Source organism: Hydra vulgaris, chromosome 02 (assembly GCF_038396675.1).
Source record: "Hydra vulgaris chromosome 02, alternate assembly HydraT2T_AEP".
In the NCBI taxonomy this organism is placed as follows: Eukaryota; Metazoa; Cnidaria; class Hydrozoa; order Anthoathecata; family Hydridae; genus Hydra; species Hydra vulgaris.
In genome coordinates, this window is record NC_088921.1 from 24471520 (window position 1) to 24490000 (window position 18481).

An 18481-nucleotide genomic window follows, 5' to 3' on the forward strand; every position below is an offset into this window, starting at 1 on the left:
TTATTCTAGTAATAGTAGAAAAAATAAGGCGTGGGGATTCGTGAAATTTTGAAGATTTTTTTATTTCGAACCACCCTGGAGTGTAAACCTGAACAATAAAATATACAAGTTTTTTTGAAGAAACGGTTGGTTGATTGTCTCTAGTATACAAACAAAGAAGACGAATAGCCAGTGTTAACTACCTTGCATGGTTAAGCGGTCCAATTTTATAGGCAGCCCATTTATCAGAAACTTTACCAATACCTATTCCTTTGCAATATTCAAATAAAAGTCTTTAATCGCAACTAAGGTCTGTTAGTATTTCTTCTGGAATATATTTATCTACAATTGGGTTTTCAATACATTCAAACAAAACTTGATTTCTATCCTGAATATTTTCAGCACATCTTTTACCAAGTAGACCACTGAAGCTTCTTGGCCCGGTTGTGTCACCATCAAGTTTCACAAAAAGAGCTCGTAACAGAAGTTCATTTTGATGTAAGGGGCATCCAATTAGATGTAGTTTTCTTTTTTAAAAACCCTTCTAGTTTTACTAAGCCACTTATTCGTCCAGTATTGGTAGCAGTATTATCAAGAAGAACAGCTTGTATACTTTCCAAACTGTTATGTTCTTGTAAAACACTGAAGCTTTCGGTAGCAAGAACTAAGCCTGTAGCACCAGTGACAGGAATCGTCCTATGAGTCAAATCATTTCCACTTGATTCTCCATCTTCATAGGTAAATGTGAGGTGATGTTCAGGTTCAATGCATTTCTTTAGTACTTCACCTTGAGGTGAGTTTATTACTTTACTTGTTTTAGTTATCTGATCGAGCTTGCTATCAACCCCAAGACAAATTAACTGTTTTTTTTGTTCTGAGTCCACATCTTCACTAACAATTTTAACTATTGACTTGGCCCTATCTACTTTGCATTTATCAATCAAAATATTTTTTATATCAACATCATTTTTCAGGAGATATTTTATGTCATATAGTAAAGCATTTGCAAGGGCTGCACCTACGTTTGATGAACACTCGTTTCTGACTAGTTCCATTGCAAATCTTGGAAGTTTAACCAAGTTGTATTTTCCGATAGGATTATTTATTGGTTTCCATTCACCTTCATCCTAAAAACAGTTAATACAATAAAATACTTTTTGTTTCATCTACTACAAATTTTTCATGTATATATATATGTATATAATTTTTCATATATATATATATATATATATATATATATATATATATATATATATATATATATATATATATATATATATATAACAATAAATGTGTGTTTAGATAAGCCCTGTGAAATAGCCACACTGAAATAGCCTGCTGCCGAGGGCTTTTTTACATACATTGATTATTTTATAGCCTGCTGCTGCAGAGAAGTACTGCTACATTGACTGAGGGTTTGGCATGTAGAAACAATATATGTTTTTTTATTCTTAATTTTTTCTTCTTTTTCTAAAAAAGTTGTATGCTATAAAGATAAGCAAAACTAGTCAGTATCAAAATTAATGAAGTAAGCATTACAAATAAATGAAAGTATAAACTTTCCTTTAGGTTTGCCTAAATAGCATCAAGAAACAGAACATAAAGTTGTTAAAAAAACGGAAAAAAAGATTTCGATACTTGGAACAGCTAATTGTTAAAGTAAAGCTAATTGTTATATAAAACAAATTAAAAAGGTTAACTTAAAAAAATTAAACTTTTTAATATTTCTTGATTTTGTTCTATTTGTAATTAATAAATATATTTTAGATAATTGTTATTCAAACCTTTTTAATTTATGCAGTTTTTAAAATGTTAATTACTTCATTTATTAAACTGCTTAAAAAATATCTTAATCTAACATTACAAAACAAAAAAGTTTTGTATGTATGTATGTGTGTGTGTATGTATGTATGTATGTATGTATGTATGTATGTATGTATGTATGTATGTATGTATGTATGTATGTATGTATGTATGTATGTATGTATGTATGTATGTATGTATGTATGTATGTATGTATGTATGTATGTATGTATGTATGTATGTATGTATGTATGTATGTATGTATGCATGTATGTATGTATGTATGTATGTATGTATGTATGTATGTATGTATGTATGTATGCATGTATGCATATATGTGTGTATGTATGTATTTATGTATGTTTTTTTTTCTGGAAGCACAACAAATAGATGTTTATCATCTTTTAAATGTTTATCTAAGTTGGCTTTAACTCTTACAGGACTTGGGCCATGTATGTGTCAGAGCATTTAGTTTGCTTTTGCCGTTTGCTTTGAGATAATTCTGGTAATTTTTCCAGTATTGTTTTGAGTATTGAATAGACTATATAAGCATTTTACTTATGCTTTATTAACAAGTTTGAAGTATTTGTTATTTTTTTATATATTTTCTGCATTTTTTGATTTTTTGTGTTTTGTTTTTTATTATTTGTATTGATACAATTACAAGTGCAGTAAAGGACTTACTATCTTTTGGATTGACCAATTAGCTGCTCCAAGTATCAAAATCTATTTTCCGTTCTTTTAACAACTCAATGTTTTGTTTCTTCATGCTATTTAGGTGAATCTAAAAGAAAGTTTAAATTTTCATTTATTTGTAATGTTTAAAACAAATGTGCTTCAAATTGCCTTATTATTTTCCATTATAATTTTATTTAGACTTATTTGAGAAAGATTGCTTTTAAATCCCAAATTAAAGGCATTTTTATTTCACCAAACTTACGTTCAATCTTTAAAATCCATATTACATACTGTGTAGATTCACATTTAAGATACTACTGTTGTCCCTCATATTGAGTTATATCTATGCCAAGTCATTGCTAAGTTCTTTTTTCCTTCAATTTTCTTTTTTGACCAATGTATTAAACTTGAACTTAAATTGATTGGCAAACATTTTAAAATCATTTTTTTAACTTTTTCTCTGCTAACTGATGGATCAGTTCTACAGATTAATTGATTAGTGCATCTATAGTTTACAATCTACTTGATTACTGCATTGTGTCCAACATGTTTACATGTGTTGCGCTACCTTTTTCTAAACCAACAAGGTTCTTTAACTATGTTGCTATTAACTTTGATAATTACCACTAGTGTTAATAAACTATCATTATAAAAAGGTTTTTGTTTTATTTATTATTACAAAAAAACACTATATTTATTTTTATTGATAAAAACATTTGCTTTTCAAGTTTATTTCAAAACTTTCTATCAGCATTTTTTTTGAATAAAGCCTTTTCATAATAAAGCATAATAATAATAATAAAGCATAAATAATAAAGCTTTCCATCATACAATGCTATATTGCCATTTTTACCATTTACAATATCCATCAAACAACTGAAAGTCTGTTAGTTTTACAGATTTTAGTTCACGACAAACTCAATCTTACATTTATCTGTCTCAATCTTACATATATCTTTCTCAATCTTACATAAATCTTTCTCAATCTTACATATATCTTTCTCAATCGTACATATATCTTTCTCAATCTTACATACACCTAATTACCATAAACATCCCAAACTTCTTTTGAAAGAATTTTAAAATATTTCTGATTCTTTCTGGAAAAGAAAAAAAGTCAGCTGACAAAATTTACAAACTAAAAGTTCCATTTCATTTTTTAAAAATAAATAGAATATGTTAAATTAAGTCCAAACCTTATTAAACAAAGCTTTTGTCCACAAGTTTTTTTTGTTTTTTTTTTAACTATTTTTAGTTGCATGTGAGCTGAAGATAAATCATTTATTGAAATATTCTCTAAATTGTCCATTACTCCTTGAAGTTTTTCAGCACACAGATCAATGTTTGCTATGATTGCATGTTCAGCTTTCTGAATACTAGTTGTAGTCTCTTTCTTTTTTATATAAATAATAACATGGTCACTGCTCAAACATTGTTGTTCATTCACAGTTACCATGCTAAGTTATTTTTTAATACTTTTTTGAATTTTTTAAATAAATGCTGCAGCATGTACACCTCAATTCAATTAGCATATCCTGAAGAACACATGTGTATTGTTGTTTAAATTACTAATTGCATAGGGAAAATGTAGGTACAAATACTGTTGCTGCAAAACAAGAATCCAAATCTTAAGTCCATTTTTGCTGTTCTGAGAAAAGGGTATTTAATGTTATTTATTATATGTGTTAAGTATTTTAAACCAAAAAAGTCTTTTTTCGCCAAAAAATGGACTTGGGATAGTTTAGTTTTGTAGCAACAATGTCTCTTAATTATTTTTTTCAGGGCATAAGATATTTGAATTTTACTCATAGTTGCAAAAGTTGAATCAATTTTTGGTTCCATGCTTTGTGAGATGGCTTTTGTGCACTTAAGAAATATTTTAAACCAAAAAAGTAAATTTTACCAAAAATAAACTTAAGATTGCTATGCTTTGCAACAGCGAAATCTTTTTACTCTTTTAGTTTTTCTTCATATTCATACTCTTGACTCCACATCCATACTCTTGAAATCAGTAACATGGTGCTTTATTTACATGTTTTCTGTTTCTTCTCCTTGCTATTTTGATTGCTATTTTCATTGCTGCAGTTCCTTCAAAAAAATAAACTTTTTAAAAATGGTTAGTCGGAATCACTATGTTTTTGTTTTTATAGATTCATAAATTTTTGGTTTGTCTTATTTTAATTTTTTTAAATCATAGACGCACTTACTTGCACAAAGATTTGTATGGTTGTAAGGCCATTTATACCTGATCTTGGCCTCAGCATTCATCAAACATTTTCAGGGAGTCTTGAAGTGAAAGCACACACAGTTTCTGTCTTGACCAAAAATCAATGTGATTAGTTTGCACAGTTATGTCAATAAATAAACTAATGCATCGATGCTGTCTATGTCTAATTCTTTTGTGTGACAATCCGCTCTTAGACTGTAAATTTATTAACAACAAATGCTTTTAACAATGCCTCCTTTATTTTTCAACATTTTCAATTTCTGCAAACTGTCGGTAGACTGCAAACGCTCCATTAATAAAAAAAAATGGTTCTAGTTTGCTAACCAGCTCAATCTCGTCCATTGTGCAACTGGTTGATGAAAATTTCCAAAATTCTAGAATCAATTTTAAATTTGTTTTTGTTTTTCATTTATTTCCATTTTGTCAAGTTAAGCTAAAGTTTTGCACAAAAAAAAATAAACAACAACAAACAAAGCAAACAAACAAAACTTGTTCTTGATTGTGCATAAATGTTGATCTCTCTAATAGCAATTGTCAAAATTAAAAATATTTAATATACAAAAAAAAATTTCCATTATATTAACAATTATGTTTGTTTATATAATTTTAAATATCATAATTAAAAGTAATTTGTAAATAATTATTGTAAAAGCTGTTATAAATCACATCTTTTAATATTTACAATTATATGTCTTGCTATTTAAGCATTAATTAAAAATAAACGTGAATTTTTTGCATGAACATATGTTTAAGTTGAACTTTAAAGAAATGCTTTGAACATTTATTAATACTAATTATTTATGAATTTTTTTTTCTTTTACAATTTTTGTAACCTTAAACATCATTAAAGTTTATTTATATTTTTTGCTTACTTTTTGTTGTTTTTGTTGTTTTTAGGAGCGTGTTCATGTAAACCAGGTGTAATTGGTTTAAAGTGTGATATGGTTGATTCTGGTTATTTTTTTCCTAATTTCACCTACTTGAAGTTTGAGCCTGAGTTTTTGTCACCTAATGGTACATTTTCAACATATTATTTGGCTCGCAACTATGCCAAATACCACACAGGTAGTTTTTTTTTTTAAAGAAAACTTAGAGTTTTTTTTATTTTGATAAATATGTAACTATATGTATAAACTACCTATAACTGTTACTTGTTATCAACTATATTATAGTATTACATTATTAATTTCAATTTTACTAAAATGTACTCATCTTTTACTTAACTTTAAAATTAATTATAGATATTGATATTTTTTATTCCTTTTTTCTTATTTTAATTAACTTATTTCTGCAGGGTTTGGTTTCATAAAGCTTGATTATGGTCAATGGATATCGTTTCAATTCCAAGTTCCTACCAATGCTTATTATTTTATTATGTTGCGCTACAGTTTGTTTAATCTTGATTGGTATTCTTCTATCCTCCCCAGTGGTAGGGAAAATGTGGACTGGGACGGAAAAAATGATATGCAATTTTATTTAACTTCTGGTGATCAACCAGAAAAATGGGAATTAGTTGGAAAAATTTTCGACGAAAATAATATTGAGGTTCAAAATGCTGTTTTTAGTATTGCAGATTTAAATATAGGGAACGATAACAGTGTGGCTTCAAAAAGCTCTTTTTTACTAAAGCAGAATGTTATCTACACATTTTCACTCTATTATGATGAGGAATCAGGACTTTTTGGCAATCCCTGGCCTTTTTTAATGGATTCATTATCTGTGATGATTGATTATAATTTGACTTCTTATTTTAAAAGTTATTCTTTAAATAATATTCAAAATGAAATTAAAAATTGCTTTGAAGCTTCTAAAAATCTGGAAACTACTTACAATTTACCAGGTTTTTGTAAACTGCATACATTTACTATTGATTTAGAAGTTTATGGAAGAGCTTTAGGTATTTAGTTTCTATATCTTAATAAATTGAGCTAACTAGTATTTATAACAACACCTTTTTATTATTGTTATTTTTATTATTATTATTATTATTTTAGTATAATATTAAAAATAATAAAAGTTTTCAGTTTTAATTTAATCAAATGACAAATGTAGATTTTTAAATGTTAATTTTTTAAAATTGTATGTCTTTATTATTTTATAATTAAAATTATGAAGAAATTGAAAAAAAAGTAAAATAATTTTTTTAAATCCATTTATTTAACCATAAAGTTGAAATAATTACAAAGTGATTTATAATTTCACAAAATTAGGTTCGGTGTCACTCATTTAGTTAAAAACTAGTCATTGGAGTGACACCTTAATAAAATAAACAACATGGTTTGTAGATTTGGGGTCCTAATATCAATAAAACACCCTATAAAAATCCTTTTAGGTGGTAATTGTGTATACTAATTGTAGCAAAAAATGAGTAATTTCAAAATCCTGCATTAAAATCCAACGGACTTATTTGACATTTAAGTTTTTATCCAAAAGTGTTCCTTTCATATACGCTATGGATAGCTTTTAAGACCAAATTATTTGTTTTTTTTGAAATTTTTATAAAACATGATATCTAGATCTATAAAAATACTTTTTATTTTTATTCATTTATTTTCTGCAAGACTTCACTTAAGAGACAAATAACAATTTTCTTTCTGATAATAGAATACTCTTCAAGGAAAGACACATGGGAAAGCAAATGTTTCAGTTTTTTTCTGAAATAAATTATGTAAAAAGTCTTTCTAGTGCAGAGTTTAGATTTTCTTGCTATTATACTTAGTTACACATTTCAGGAGATCCTTGGCATAATCGGGGTGGGAAGAATCTTTTTTGTACCTATCCCAATGAACCTTGAAGTTTGAGTGGAAGGCTTCTGTTTCCTGCTCACTGAAGAGGCCCAATCCCATTTTTTTCGTCTTGATGAACTGAGGCACATGGAAAAACACTGCATGCGTTTTAGGGGTAGCTGAAATTGGAAGTTTAATGTAGCTCTGTTGGAATTGAGCAATCTTGGATTCGTAGTCAGGGTCCAAATTCTGGCCAAAGTCAAGAAGTCACAACATCCTTGAATAGTGTAAGTGTTTGAATGAAACCATGAGCTTGAGCAAAATTTTCTTTTTCTGAAAGCAATTCGAGTTTGGTCATACCTCTTAAGAGCTTCATGCAGTCATTCCCATTGAAATGACCACCATGGAAAGGCTGGATGAAAATTAGAAGTGATGAGGGCTATTGCTTGGCTTCGAGCCAAAGATCACCAAGAGTTTTGATCAAGTGATTTACCACACCAAGTAGCAAATAAAGCTCCGTGGGTGGGATAGCCTCAAGGACAAGCTTGTCATCTGGAAAATCGAGTATTGGCAAGTGAACAACATTTTTGAAGTCCTTTGATATTCTCAAATCTCCTCCTGCTCTGACGAGTTTGGAATATTGTCTTCTGATCTCACCAAAAGTTTTCAGGTGGCCACAGTTTTTGAGGTTTGGTGATGAGGCATCACACCAACAAATTGACACTTGCTGCTGTGAGACTGTATTCCATATAAAATGTTTGCCAGCTTGAGATCGCAAGAAATGATGAGAGAATATTTCTGACATTCTTCTTGAACTTGAATGAGATTCAAAACAGCCTTCACATTATGGTAGCTCACTAAAGTGTTTTATGCAAGTGCTATCAGGATTTGTTGCTTTACACTTGTTGCTTTGGTTGAGGGTTGAGACATCAGTTTGATAGTTTTCTGAACTGGGCTGTTTGGCGGCGTTTCATCCTCCTCCAAAACAATGTGAGTTAAGCTTACTTTCAGAAAAGAGCCTCTTACATCAATTCCTTCCCAACTTCAAAATGGCAGATTTTTGAGCTGATTTAAAGGCTTCACTGAAACTGCTGAGACTTTAGCAATGAACCAACTGGCATGATTCCTTATTTTCTGCCAGAGTTATGCTGTTGATAATAAACTGATCATGAAGCTTTTAGCCAGCTTGAACAAACTTTAGAGGGAAACTTGGCTCCACCAATCTTACAGGACTAATTTGATTCAGGGCTGAGCCAAATTTTCGCACTCCACTGTTGGACAGTCCAGTATTCTGCTGTATTTGAACCATATTTTCCAGTGGAAGAGGTTCTTTAAAGAGTTACTGAGCTGATGATGGACTTAAACAAAAAAAATAGAAAGTTCAAAATCAATCAAGTGATTAAACTAGATAAAGATTTGAGAATTTAATTTAGAACAAAATGTAATAAGAATATTTTTAAAATAAATTAAATTAGAATCAATTAAGAATATTGAAGGAGCATTTTTAATTTACTTTAATTTTGTCTCTCCCTATTTAGCTCTATTAAAATATTTGATTGACAAGTTCAAACGTTTTTTTAAATTAAATTATCAATATCAAATTAGCACACCATACCACTTTTCATTGACAACATCTTTCCACTTGGTTGACTAAGCCTGATGGTTCCATTTGGTGAGGTTCTTTTAGAAGCCAAAACTGCTGATGCAACTTGCTCTGCTCCTACGGGATCTGCAGCTACAATTTTCCTCAGGTTTTCATGGCGAGTTCCTAAAGTGCAGTTGTGAGGAAGCCCATGTCCAATAATTGACAAGCACTTTGTGCAACGTTTTTCAGCACTTTGAGAAGCTGCTGTGGGAGTTTGGGCTCTGAGTCATGGAATTTACAATTTGGCAGCGTAAATACTCACAAACATTAGAAAAACGAGTTGCAGGTTTGATTAAAATTGTCTCAAAGTGGTTAAGTTTTGGCACAACGGTTATTTTCCCATCACAAAGCTTTCCAATCTGAGATCGACATGAGATGCAAGTTGCCAAAGCCACTCTCTCATCATTGAAATTGAGATCTTTCTGAGTTTGGTGAAGAATTTTTGATTTGTAGTTTTTGGTCAGCTCTTGGTCACCTTTTTTCATGCAAATGACATTACCAGATTTTCTGCATTCTTCATGGGTCTTTGCAAACGTTGGCATCTTCAAACTTAACAAATATATTCACGAAAACCTTGTTTACAATTTTCTTTGTTTTGTACAACTGCCTCTTCCGGAAAATGCTCTGGATACGGACAGAAGGTTCGAGCTTTCAAAAATGCTCTTGAATTAACGTAATAAATCAAGTTTTGAAAAAAGTTATAAAAATAAGAAAACTGTATATAATATTTGATTGGCAACATTTCTTATTTTATAAATTTTTTTCACAGAGCATGTTTACTGCCTGAAATTAGCACTGACAAAGTCCGAATTTAGATCATTTAGTTTATAAATACTTAGAGATACAAATTTTCATTTGGATGTTAAAGAGGGATTTCAAAACACCTAAATATGGACTCCAAAAGACATGTACTATTACCAACTAAAAGGATTTTCATAGGGTATTTCATTGAAATTAGGACCCCAAATCCACAAACCGTGACAAATAAAGCAAAAAAATGTAATATAGTGAACAAAATGAAGTTAAACAAAATAAAAAAAAAATGAAAAAAATATTTAAAAAAGCAAGATGAATAACACAAAAAAGGGCAAAAGTCAATAAACTGACATGATAGATAACGAATCAATGAGATAACACAACATTTGACGATCAGAAGGATGATGAAAATAATGAAGAAAATAAAAAAAAAGGTTATTTTAAATATTATGAGACAAAAATAAGAAATAACTTGAATAATAGCAACAAGCATAAATAGCAACAATAATAAAAATAAATAGCAACAAAAAAAATGCACGTCAACATAAACAATACACAAGTGTAAACGTCAATATAAATGATGCACAAAATTACACAACAGTATAAACAAAACATGGAAATACACGACAATATAAAAAATACAAAAAAGCACACAACATTATATGCAATACACAAAAATACACGACAGTATAAACAATCCATACAACGTAAATTAATAAAGCTTAAAAAATTTTATTCTTGTATCTTTTAAAAACTTAAAGTTTTTTATTTTTGAATTTATCACGAACGTTTTTAATCTTTTAACTTTGCGTTTAGTTCTTCTATTTATTTAATGTTTTTCCTCAATTTTTAATTTTTAATATTTTAACTGTTTTCACTTTATTTCTTTTATTTTATTTTTCAAATTTTCTAAATTTTCTTTTTATTTTTATTTTGCTCTTTTATCTATTTTTCACCTTTTCATCGTTAAAAAAATGCTTCCTCCATTTGCGATGTCATTGCAAAAAATGCTTCCTCCATTTGTGATGTCATTGCAAAAAATGCTTCCTCCATTTGCGATGTCATTGCAAAAAATGCTTCCTCCATTTGCGATGTCATTGCAAAGTGATGTATAACTGTAAAAAAAAAGATTTGAATTTTTTTTAACAATTTTATAAAACAAAATATTAACAAATCACTCATTAACGATGTTTGAAAAAAGTTTGCAATTCAAATCATAGAAGCTCCATTTCATAACAATTCATAACAATTCATAAAAATTCAAATCATTGAAAAAAGTTTGCAATTCAAATCATAGAAGCTCCATTTCATAACAATTCATATTGAGCTTGTAAAATTTATGTTATATGATATTTTAAATTATAAATAATAAACTTTAAATTATAAAATTGTTAAAAAAAAAGTTCAACTCATTTTTTTGAAACAAAATTACTATTATTATTACTACTTTTTAATTTCTTTATTAATTTTAATTATTAAATAATAAAAACAAATATTATTTTAAAAAATCAACATCTGAAATTCCTTTAGATTTTCATTTTTTGCTTACATTTGTCATTTAATTAAATTAAAGCGAAAACTTTTTCTGATTTTTAATACTATGTTTATATATAGAGTGTAATTGTTATGCACCTGGTTCATATAATTGGAATCAATGTGCTGAATATGGGGGTCAGTGTCAATGTAAAGAAGGGTTTGGTGATCGTAGTTGTGACCAATGTGTACCTGGTTATTTTGGTTCACCTGGTGTTGGTTGTAGTCGTATGTTTATTGTTTATAAAAAATTTAATAGATTTTTTGATCAGTAGATTTATATTTATTTCAATTTTTTTTTCCATTTATTTGGCTAATAAGTAGTTATATTTTTTAGCCTGCCATTGTTCTGATGTGGGAAGTTTATCAGATACTTGTCATCAAATAACTGGCCAATGTAGCTGTAAACAAAATGCTCATGGTTTGAAATGTGATGAATGTAAATTAGGCTTTTATCACTTAAATGAAATGAATCCAAAGGGTTGTCAAGAATGTTTTGGCTATGGACATTTAGTTTCATGTCAATCTGCTATGGGCTTTACCAGTACTTATATTGAAACTTCTTTTGCAGGTATGCTTTTAAATGATATTTTTTTATTAATATAATTGGTCTTTATTTAAAGTCAAAATGAATTCTATTGATCATCATTAAAAGATTTCTTTTTCTCTTTTTTTTCTTTTCAAAATCAATCTCATGTTCAAAAATATTTTATTTATTACAAAAAATATTATTTATTACAAAAAATTTTATTTATTATAAAAAATTTTCAGATTTCTTTAAAATTTTTTAAGATAGCTAGATAGATAAAATTTGTTTATTTATATATATTTGTATATATAATAATATATATAATGATATATAATAATTTGGCACATATTAGTAATGCTCAGCTAAATGCTTTTTTAAAGAATCCTCTGAATCCTATGACAACTGGACTCTTCTAAATGAAGATGGTTCTGATATGAGCAGTTATATATTGAAAGAAAAAGATGGAATTGAATATACAAATGATAAGAATTACTTGAGATATTTTAATGCCCCAATGCTGTTTCTTGGAAATCAATTGTATTCTTTTGGGCAGCTTCTTCTTGTCGAAGTAAGAAAATACATAATCTTTTTTATTGCTTTTTTATTTAGTTGAGTTTTATTGAGAAAAGTTGTTTAAATACCAACAGAAATTAAAGTGAACTAAAGTTGACTCAGTCAACTGAAGAATTTTTTTTAATGATTTTTTAATTGTACTGCACCTTTATTATACATTTGGCTTTTTGTACAACACCTGGTATTCTAACAGTTGCTTAATTTTTTAACTCTATTATATATCTTGCTATCTACTGAAATTTATAGACAATTATCTTAGCTATGCTTTTAAGTTAGCTTGTCATAAAAAACTTCAAACTATCTGAGGTATCATATGAGGTAACATAAATTAGGTAAACTCTGAAAATTAAATCTAAATGAAGTAAGTTCTGAGGTATTTCTGTAGCAATAAACATATGTGTATTACATTTTGGCCATTGATCCAAAAGTTTGAGTTTTCTTGAAATTGCTGATAGTCCCAAGAGTCTGAATAGTCCAAAGCAGGTTGTGAATACATCTGAGAAGCAAATTGTGTGTGTTGCTTATGATAGATGTTGCTTATGAAATGTGTGTGGTGCTTATTGATAGATGTTGTTAATAGAGTGGTTGAATGTGAAAAACAGTGTCAAACTGAGTGTGTCAACACTGAAAATATCTTCATCTAAATTCATTTTTATCTTTATCAGATATTAGAGGTTAGTCCTGGAATCCTGGATTATCATGCATAATCATAATCTCGCATTGGCCTTAAACTTTTTTTATATTAAAAAGGCCTTTTATTAAATTTTTTTTTTTATTTCTTTAAATGATCAACTAATAATTTTTTATTCACTTTTTTTTTTTTTTTTTTGTTAATTCACCTCCCCAAGGCCGAGAAGGCCACTACTTACGAGGAGGCTACTTAATTGTGGTTATAACCCACTCTCAACTCTATAACTCCGAAACACGAACCTTGACGAACAAGGCCGCTGCGCGGAGAAACAAGTTGAGCGCGGTACTACCAGGGACGTGGTGGGGATCGAACTCCGAACCTCGAACTTTATTTAAGGTTTTACAAATTCTTTAATTATCTGATTTAAAATGTTAAACTTTGAGTATATTAATATTTTGCATAATAAAATGCAAACATAATGTGACATTGGCCTCAAAAATTATTGTTTATCATTTTTAAGTTTGATGCAAAAAGTGTTTTATGTCACATAAATCGCTTTTAAGGATTATATAAAGTTATAGAAACCACGTCATGGGTTATATTAAGCAATCGTGATGGTGTGATAGGTATTTGCAATTGTGAAATTATTTAATTAAAAGAAGTCATGAACACTAATTTTATTATTAAATGTATTAAATGAATATTGCTCGTAAAATTAAACAGTTTTTTAGTTAAAGCATTTTATCATTAAAACTATTTTAAACTTATTTATTAAATTTATCATTATCATTTTATCATTAAATCTATATTTGGAAAAAGAAATAAAATTTATCTATTTTTAATAATATATTTTTAATAAATAAATTATAAAAATAAAGTTATGCTGTTTAAATAGATAAAGGTTCCCTTAACGACAGAAATTGCTGTAATACTAATTAAAGTTTTGTTTTTTAATTCAAATTCCAAGTTATCTCATAAAAAGTTGATTTAAAAGGATGAACATTATTTTAACAAAATAAAATAAAAAAATGACCTGATTTGTACTTGAAATGTTTTGTATGTATGTATGCAAAATTTAAATTATCTAGTATAACCTTTTTTTGTTTTATTTAAATTATTAAAATTTTAATAATAAAAATTGATAAAAAAATAAATAATAAAAAAAATAAATTTAATAAAAAAAATTAATAATACAAATTTTATTTGAAATACACATTTTTCGAAACAAAAGTTAAACACTTATGGGATTTCTAGATTTGTAAGGGTAAAGTGTAGTTGTAGTTAATGATTGGTTTAAAGCTAACAATTGATTTGTGTTACTTTTAAATAATTGTATATGTATATAGATGTATTTGCACATAATATAAAGACATAATTGTAAATATCAAAAGAATTAGTTTGTATATAAATTATGTTGAATTGCGTTAAGATAAATAAGGTGTTTTACGCTTAACATAAAAAGTTCATTTTGATGTGAAACAAAAAGTTATTTTGGTTAACGCCTTCGCACTGTTGTTGTTGTCCTCTTACAGTTACTATGCTAACTTCTTTTTTTGTAATTTTTGACACACATTTTTTATAAATGATGCAGCAGGTACATCCTGAGTCGATCACATCTCAAGGAACGCCATTAATATCCAAATGTATAGTAGGTAATGCCATAATTGATTGTTTAGGGAGAGAACTGGCGCAAACATCTTCTCCTACGGCACGTTTTTTAGACACATTTTTGATATGTGTCCTTTCTCTTGACACGAGTAACACAAAACATCACTTATCTCCCGACTTCGACCTGACTTGTTTCAATTACTATTTCTTCGCAGATGACAATCTTTTGCAAAATGATTGGGGAGTTTACATTCATAGCAAATTGGTTGTGTTTGATCTTTATGCAACCTTGGCTCAGCACGTCTTTTTGTTGCAGCAGCAGCAAAATTTTTATTTGTTCCATTCTTCAATCATGAGTGCTCTTGCTCGCACAAGTATTTGTATAGTTGTAAGACCATCTATACAAAAACTTGAACGCATCCGTCGAACTTTCTCAGGGAGCCCAGAAATAAAGGCACATGCAATTGCTCTGTCTGGTAGCTCGCCAAACAGCGTAGACAATCCTCGCAGTTCCGCCAAAGAAACATCAACTGCCTCTCCATGCTTTAACTTTCTTGTAAAGAACTTTTCGTAAGCTGTAAATGCATCAACAGCAAATGCTTTAAGCAACGCCTCTCTTATCCGGTCAAAATTTTCTTTATCAATTTCTGCTAACTGTTGATATACTGCAAATGCGCCATTCCTGAGTCGAAGGGGAACACTAGCTAGATTGGTTACACTAATTAGTTTGCATACCAGTTCAACTTTTTCCAGCCATTCTGCAACTGATTGTTGATTGTTTCCATTAAACTCCGAAATTAACTTTAAATCAACTTTAGTTGACATTATTGGCAAAATAACTTTTCAAAGGAAAATTTAAATATTGAAGAAGACAAATCTAAAGACCATTTAACTCATGAAAATAAAGATATGGCAACAGTATTCCATACAAGGCCGGATTTGAGATTTATAGAGATAGAGAATAGAATCTGAAGTAAGAAAGTGACGAGCTCGATAAAGAGATGCAACCTTAGCAGATGCTAATTTTGCAACTGATTTGATATATGGTTTCCAAGAAAGATTGGAAGTAAGAGTTAATCCTAGAAGATGAAGAGCAGGTGACTCATCAAGTACATCACCGTTCATAAATATAGGAAGATCTAAATTATTGCGATAACGATTAGCTGAAAAAAATTGAGTTTTATCTGAATTAAAGTTCACGAGCCACTGTGAGCCCCATGCTGTAGCAGAAGTGATATCCTTTTCAAGCTCAAATGCCCCCTCCAAGCAATCAGAGGGTGTTGGTTTCTTATCACGACAAGAATAAATGGTAGTATCATCAGCAAACAATGCCACCTTAGATGTAAGAATATCTGGAAGATCGTTAATGTAAATTAAAAAGAGTATAGGGCCAAGGATAGAACCTTGAGGAACCCCTGAAGTTACAGAATAAGAAGAAGAGTGTTGTCCATCGAGAACAACTTTTATGCTACAATTGGAAAAAAAGGATTCAATGATCTTAAAGATGTTGCCGGATACACCATAAGAAGAAAGCTTATGGAGAAGACCAGCATGTCAAACTTTATCAAAAGCTTTTGAAATGTCAAGAGCAATGGCCTTAACCTCTCCACTTTCATCTAATGCACGATGAAATCTGTCAGTTATTACTGTTAGCAAATCAGCTGTAGAACGAGAAGATCGAAATCCATATTGATGGTCAGAAAGTAAGTTATTAGATTCAAGATAAGAAACTAAGTGTTTGTTAATTAATGATTCAAAAACCTTGCTTATGATAGGAAGAAGACTTATAGGACGGTAGTTAAATGAATCAGATCGCTCTCCAGAATTTTTGAAAATAGAGATAACAGATGCCGCTTTCCAGCAGGCTGGAAAACAAGACTCTGATAAGCACTTGTTGCATAGTTTTAAGAGTATAGATGACAGCTCCGGAGAATACTTCTGCAAGACAATAACAGGTATGTTGTCCAGGCCACAAGCTGTATGGGAGTCTAGGCAGGAAATCACTTTAGATACAGATGTTGGAGTGATATGAATGTCAAGTAATGGATCAACCTGTTTGTTGGCTATATCAGGTAGAACACAACTAGTGGAATCAAGAGATGATATTGATGAAAAGTTTTTAGCAAACAATTCGGCTTTGTCTTTAGGTAAGGTGACAAAGTCTGAACCATACAAGAGAGGTGGAATAATAGATTTGCCCTTTTATTGATATTATTAAAGATTCTCCAGAAGTCAAGAGAGCCTAATTTTTGAGATGAGATACGAGATTTCATGACCTGAGAATAGCGGGTTTTGGCGTTAGACCAAACCTTTTTACAGTTGTTTCTAGCAGTAATAAACAGACGCCTGTTTTCTGGAGAATTGTTTTGCTGATAATTATAGAGGTAACGGTTTTGATTGGCAATCGCAGCAGCACAGTGTGAGGAAAACCATGGAGGAGAGTGAGGCTTGACCTGGAATTGTCGAGAGGGAATGAAAGATTCCATGCCAGCCTGAATCCACAAAGTTATGTAAGAAGCACATTTGTCAACAGGAAGACGAAAGATTTCTACCCAAGGGCCATCACAAAGAAAACCACGGAAAGAATCCCAGTCAGCTTTACTGTAGTTGTAAGAGGTTCGATAATAGGGAGATTCAGGTGATGAAGAAGAATGAGATATTAGTTTTAGAGAGATCAAACTGTGATCAGAAGCACCTAAGGGTGAATGTGGAGAAACTGAGCACTGACTAGGATCAGAAACAAGACATAAGTCGAGTAGAGAAGGTAAATGATTCGGGTTGTCAGGAAAGCGAGTTGGAAAGTTGACTATTTGAATTAGGGATTGAGAAAGGCAAAAGTTGTGGGCTTTGCCTTTGAGTCACTGACACTAGAGCAAAGCCATTCAGAGTGGTGAGCATTAAAGTCACCGACAACAACTATATTAGCTGATGGATAAAGAGAGAGGGCTTGGTCAATATGATCAGAAATAATGTCAAAAAGAGTGCAGTCTTGAGATGAAGGAGAGCGATATAGAACAAAGAGAAAGGCAATAAAGTGAAGTAGTGCTAAACAAAAGCACATGAAAGAATAGTCTGTGGATTCAAACCTAGTTTCACGACAAATGGGTGAATTCTTACGAATGTAAATGCCCAGGCCAAACATGTGACTATTGGAGTCTTTACGAATTAAAGGAAGATAACCATCAACACTAAGATCACAAGATGGGACAGCCGAACTCAAATTAGTCTCACAAAGAGCAATTAGGTCTGGTGAACTTTGCAAGAGATAAGACTCAACAGAAGAAAAGTTACTTCGAAGACCACGAATATTAGTGAATGATAGGTTTAGAGAACTAGGTGATGATGATGGTTTTTTGTGTTTTATAGTTTTTGGTACTTTATTCATTTTTAAATTAGATTGAAGAACTTGACTCAAAGCATAGATAGTACTCAGAACACCGTTTAATAGCCCAAGCAATTGCCTCATTACTACTAATAAACCCTAAGCCGTAACAAAGGGGTCCAAATGTGGCCTCTGCAATGCACACCAAAAGTACAAACAGGGACACCATCCATGTGCAACATGGCTCTGTTAATACTTTGATATTTTTCAGCTGTTGATGGAATCAGCGTCTCTGAGAGCTACCACAGAGTTCGGGAAACCTGACTACCAGCTGGCCTCAGAACCATAAAACTGAGTTTTAGAGCTGTACCCTTATTAGGAGATAATAGAATGAGTTGCCTAGTCATAAAAACAGAGACACAAGCAAAACCTATGCATTGAGTCAAGAAGATCCAGCATTCAACGTCCTAA

The 18481-nt window shown here is 30.1% G+C and overlaps 1 protein-coding gene across 1 annotated transcript in view; it reads left to right on the forward strand.

Moving 5' to 3' along the window:
- LOC100198511 (laminin subunit gamma-1) overlaps positions 1-18481 on the forward strand; it is a 68493-nt gene that overhangs the window by 14827 nt on the left and 35185 nt on the right. The window contains exons 5-9 of the mRNA XM_065790385.1: positions 5585-5752; positions 5982-6584; positions 11429-11575; positions 11685-11918; positions 12257-12444. Coding sequence (XP_065646457.1) covers positions 5585-5752; positions 5982-6584; positions 11429-11575; positions 11685-11918; positions 12257-12444 — 1340 coding nt within the window. The remainder of the gene's footprint in view (positions 1-5584; positions 5753-5981; positions 6585-11428; positions 11576-11684; positions 11919-12256; positions 12445-18481) is intronic.